Source organism: Gavialis gangeticus, unplaced genomic scaffold, assembly GCF_001723915.1.
Source record: "Gavialis gangeticus isolate Ggan-Ray unplaced genomic scaffold, GavGan_comp1, whole genome shotgun sequence".
In the NCBI taxonomy this organism is placed as follows: Eukaryota; Metazoa; Chordata; order Crocodylia; family Gavialidae; genus Gavialis; species Gavialis gangeticus.
This window is the reverse complement of record NW_017729033.1, coordinates 99,846,987-99,851,830: the sequence shown is the minus strand read 5'-3', so window position 1 is coordinate 99,851,830 and position 4,844 is coordinate 99,846,987. Positions and strand designations below refer to the sequence as shown.

Below are 4,844 nucleotides of genomic sequence, written 5' to 3'. Positions count from 1 at the left end.
CCCCCCCCCCCCCCAAAACAGAACAGGGAAGTACTGTAACATTCCCGGTGAAAGCTCATAATATTGAGCTTTCACAGGGAATTCCTTACAAATAACCTACAGTGTAAGACTTCCTGCAGAAGTGAATTATCAAGTAATGTAAATAGCAATATGAGAAAAATAATAGGAGAAAGGGAAGGATCTTTTTGGGCAATATCTTTTATTGGACTAACTATGTAGTTGGGAAAAAGTTAGACAAGCTTTTGAATGCAAAGATCACCTGAAGAAGAATGCTTTGGATTCAAAAGCTTGTCTGACTATCCCAACTATGCAGATTGTCCAGTAAAAGATATCACCCCAAAAAATCTTTGCCTTTTGCATAATTCCTGGACCATCATGGCTACAACATCACTGTAACACTACCAACAATTAATGTAAGAAAAGATAAGATGAAATAAATAAATTCGTCCAACTTTCACCAAAACACTTCCATGGCTCCTCTGATAGGCCCACACATCAAGCACTTATGAAGAGATGTTAGTGTCTCCACAACTAGAAAGGATGACTAAATTATGTTCAAACATGGAAATATAAAAACAGCAGAGTAATATGATGGTATTCTGCTTATAAACTATGGAATTACCTTAGTCTGTGCGTGTGCGTGTGTGTATAAACTTGATAGAATATGGAGGTGTGTTGGTTTTCAGTCCAGGTGGCTATTTCTGCAGTTTTCAGTCACCGGAGCCCTCTTTCAATTTTATGTTCAGCCTGTGAATTTTTCCCATTATCAGCCCAGCTTTTCTCCTCTGTTACAAAGCAATGACAGAGACCTCTTATGTTTCCATTTCTGACAAGATACAGTACCCCTTACAGTAGTTGGAGCTATATATCGGTATTTGTAGGAGGAAACTAAAGCACTGCTGATCTTAAACTTTTGCCTTAAGCATCCCCCATCTACTCTGCAGTTTTAAATATTTTTAATGTATTAGATGAAATGAAATTTCAGAGGGCAGGATCCTGGAATGCACCATCAGAGTAACTAGATAGCTGGTGCTTTGAAAAAGAAAAAGGCATTTAACATGTTGCAGTAATCTTGTTTCTCCAACAGAGCAAGTCTTCAAGCCTTGGTCAGTAGCTGCCCTGAAGAGCATTGGTGTGATCTATATAAGCTGTGGAGATGAACACACCGCAGTCCTCACGCAGGTATCTTCCCAATCCTCCTGTGTGCTGATAGCGGAAAGCTAGGCCACCACTGTTTCAAAAGGAAATGCATTTGTTTAGTTTGTCCAGTTGGGCTTACAGGTGTTTAGTTGATATATTTAGCAGGGAGAAAAATACAGTTGTCTGGAAATAACTGCTGCAGTAACTGACATTAGAAACATGTTAAAGTTTACATGACAGAACAAGGGGCAGGTTAAGCTTATGAGACTGTAGCAGAATTGTCTGGATCTTTAAATTGGGTAGCCAGCCCCAGGGTAGGAACCAAACTGTGAGTGAAAAGCCCAAGTGGGGGGAGAGCTGGGGACTTGAGCTGGGGAGGGAGCAGTTTGCAGCCAGGAGGCAGACTGAACCTAGAAGAGCTCACTTCCAGGAAGGGCCAGAGCTCAAGGGCCCTCTCCTGCCTCCTAGAGAAAAGCCAAAGGGGTTTTTTTTGCTTATTTTTTTGGTGTTTTGCACAAGGATTATTGTTTGTTAAGGACTATTGTTTGAACTGGCGGAGAGGCTCCTAAGGGGAGCAGGCACCCCAACCCACTTGCAGAGACCATGAAAGTGGGTTGGGGTGCCTGCTCCCCATAGGAGCTCCTGTTCAGCTCTGTGGAAAGATCTCCAAATATCCAGTGGGACTACTTACGTGAGCAGGGCAGGAAGCAGGATTTGGGTTAGGGGCTATATAAACCTAAAGATCTTTGTTTCTTGTGGTTAATTCCTGAAGCGGAGTTTCCTAACATGAGCTTTGGCAAATGCTGTAGTTTGAGCTACTGTTTAATTGTTTATCCCTTAATGCATAATCATTTCTTTATATTAAAAGACATTTATAGTAAGGTTTTTTTCCCCATTAAAAGAAAAAGAGCATCTGGAAGTTTAGAAAAGAAGATGTAGTTCACTGATGAGATTAGAAATGGAATAGCTAACTTTCTTTTCTGATTCTAAAATAAATGCTAGCTTGTGATTAAAAACAGCTGTTATCTGACGAATAATCAGACATAAATGGAAAGCATGTGAAGGAATGCCTACACCACTGCACTCCTTCCAAGTCAGAGAGGTTCTCTGGCATTGCCATGAATTTGTTCAGCAGGCTGCTTCTCCACACATCAATGTACTTACAACCTGCGTTAAGAAAGCTTGTTCCCCTGTCAGTGGTTCCTTCCAATTAATGGTTTATCAGTATCGTAGTACTTAGGGTCTGAAGGGACCTAAACAGTTCATTAGGTCCGACCCCCTGCCCTGGTCAGGAACGGGTGCTGGGGTCACATCACCCCAGTCAAGTATCTGTCAAGCCTCCTCTTGAAGACCCCCAGGATAGGAGAGAGTACCACCTCCCCTGGAAGCCCATTACAGAGCCTGGCAGCCCTAACTGTAAAGTAATGTCTCCTGATGTCCAGCCTGAACCCTCTCTCTAACAACTTGTGGCCATTATTCCTAGTAACCCTGGGTGGTGCCCGGGGGAACAGAGCCTCCCCCCAATTCCCACTGGCTGGTGAGTTTATAAATAGCCACCAGATCCTCTCTCAGCCTTCTCTTATGGAGGCTGAATAGGTTCAGGCCCTCTAGCCTCTCTTCGTAGGGCCTGCCCCGCTGCCCCTTCACCATGTGTTGGTCCTCCTCTGGACCCTATCAATGCTAGCCACATCCCTCTTGAAGTGTGGTGCCCACAACTGGACGCAGTGCTGCAAATGTGGTCTGACCAGTGCCACATAAAGGGGAAGGATCACCTCCCTGGACCTGCTTGTGATGCATGTGTAGATGCACGACAAGTGCAGTTAGCCTTATTGACCGCTTCCTCGCATTGGCGGCTCATGTTCATCCTGGAGTCAACAATGACTCTAAGCTCCCTTTCTGCCACTGTTGACAAGAAGGGTGTTCCCCAGCTTATAGGTGTGTTGCTGGTTCCTTCTCCCTAGATGCAGCACTTTGCATCTGTCTGCGTTGAATTCCATCCTGTTCTCATCCATCCACCCCTGTAATTTGTCTAGATATAGCTGGATTCTGTCCCTCCCCTCCAGCGTGCCCACCTCGCCCCAAAACTTGGTGTTGTCAGCAAATTTGAACAGCATGCTATCCACACTCACATCCAGATCACTGATAAAGATGTTAAACAGTACAGGCCCCAGGACTGAGCCCTCGGGGACTCCACTGCCCGCATCCCTCCAGGTCAAAAATGACCTGTCCACCACCACCCTCTGGGTGTGACCATCTAGCCAATTTGCTGTCCATCTGACTGTGTAGGCATCAATGCCACAGTCACCTAGTTTTTTTAAGAGAATGTGGTGGGAAACCATGTCAAAGGCCCTCTTAAAGTCCAGGAAGATGACATCTACCCTGACACCCTTGTCCAGGGACTTTGTGACCTGATCATAAAAAGAAACCACATTCATCAGGCAGGACCTGCCCTCAGTTAACCCATGTTGGTTGCCCCTGAGCATTACCTCCCCTGCTAGGCCCTTGCAGATGTGCTCCTTGATAATTTTCTCAAAGGTCTTCCCAAGGACCAAGGTAAGACTGACTGGCCTATAATTGCTGGGGTCTTCCTTTCTCCCCTTCTTGTAAATGGGGACCACATTGGCCCTTTTCCAATCCTGTGGTACCTGGCCAGTGCCCCAGGGGTGCTCACAGAGCTGTGCCAGGGGCCCTGCCATGACCCCTGCCAATTCCTTCAGCACCCTCAGGTAAAGAGCATCTCAACCTACTGATTTAAACATGTCCAGCCCCACCAAAAGTTCCCTAACTAGGACATCTCTGACCCTAGGCATGGCGGTGCCTCCCCTGGGTCCATCTGCAATTCTAGTGGGGGAGATGTCGTGGTCCCTGTTCAGGAATATGGAGGCAAAGAATTTGTTGAAGAGGTCAGCTTTTTCATTTGCCACAATCACCAGATTGCCAGGCCTATCCTGCAGGGGCCCCATATTACCCGGTGCCTTCTTCTTACTTCCTATGTATTTGAAAAAGGACTTTTTATTATCCTTAATTCTGGTCGCTAGCCCTAGCTCCATCTCTGCCTTGGCCTTCCTAACAGCCTCCCTGCAGTCCCGAGCAACGGAAGTATAATTCTCCTTGGTAATAGCCCGTTGCTTCCACTGTTTGTGTGATTCCTTTTTTTGTCCTCAGGCATCCCTGGATGCCTTTGCCAAGCCATGGGGGCTTCTCAGCACTCCTACCCCCTGTGGTGCACATTGGGACTGACTCCCTTTTTGCTCAGAGGATATTCTCCAGTGTATTGCTGCTTTCAGTTAGAAGGGTTAGCCCACTAGCTTAGGGGGTGGCATCATATGTCCCATGGGGTGGATCTGGATCCAGCCTGTGGAGCCTGGGGTTTTTCTGCAAACCATGCTGTGGGTAGGGGAGGGAGCCAAGTGGCAGGAAGGTCTGGCATGCAGACCACTGCAGCTGGGTAGCAGGGAGAAGCAGCAGTGGGTGGGGTTGGGATCACCTGCCTGGGCCCTGGGACTCCGCTGATCCAGCCCAGGGCTCCAAAACCTTGCCAGCAGCTGTTTTTACTCAAGCAGCAGAGATAGGTGCTTCTAGTTGAGATATGCCAGGCTTGAGCCATGCTGATGGTCCATGGTGTTGGTCCAGTATCTGGGCATCTAACACGTTATATGTGATCTTACCTTCATGTTCTTCTTCTTCTTTTTTTTTTTTTTTTT

The 4,844-nt window shown here is 46.6% G+C and overlaps 1 protein-coding gene across 1 annotated transcript in view; it reads left to right on the top strand.

Annotated features, from left to right (window-relative positions):
- The window catches only part of LOC109303677 (probable E3 ubiquitin-protein ligase HERC6), a gene marked incomplete at its 5' end in the record, with an annotated part of 55,423 nt that overhangs the window by 8,110 nt on the left and 42,469 nt on the right, over positions 1 to 4,844 (top strand). The window contains one exon of the mRNA XM_019525881.1: positions 1,088 to 1,182. Coding sequence (XP_019381426.1) covers positions 1,088 to 1,182 — 95 coding nt within the window. The remainder of the gene's footprint in view (positions 1 to 1,087; positions 1,183 to 4,844) is intronic.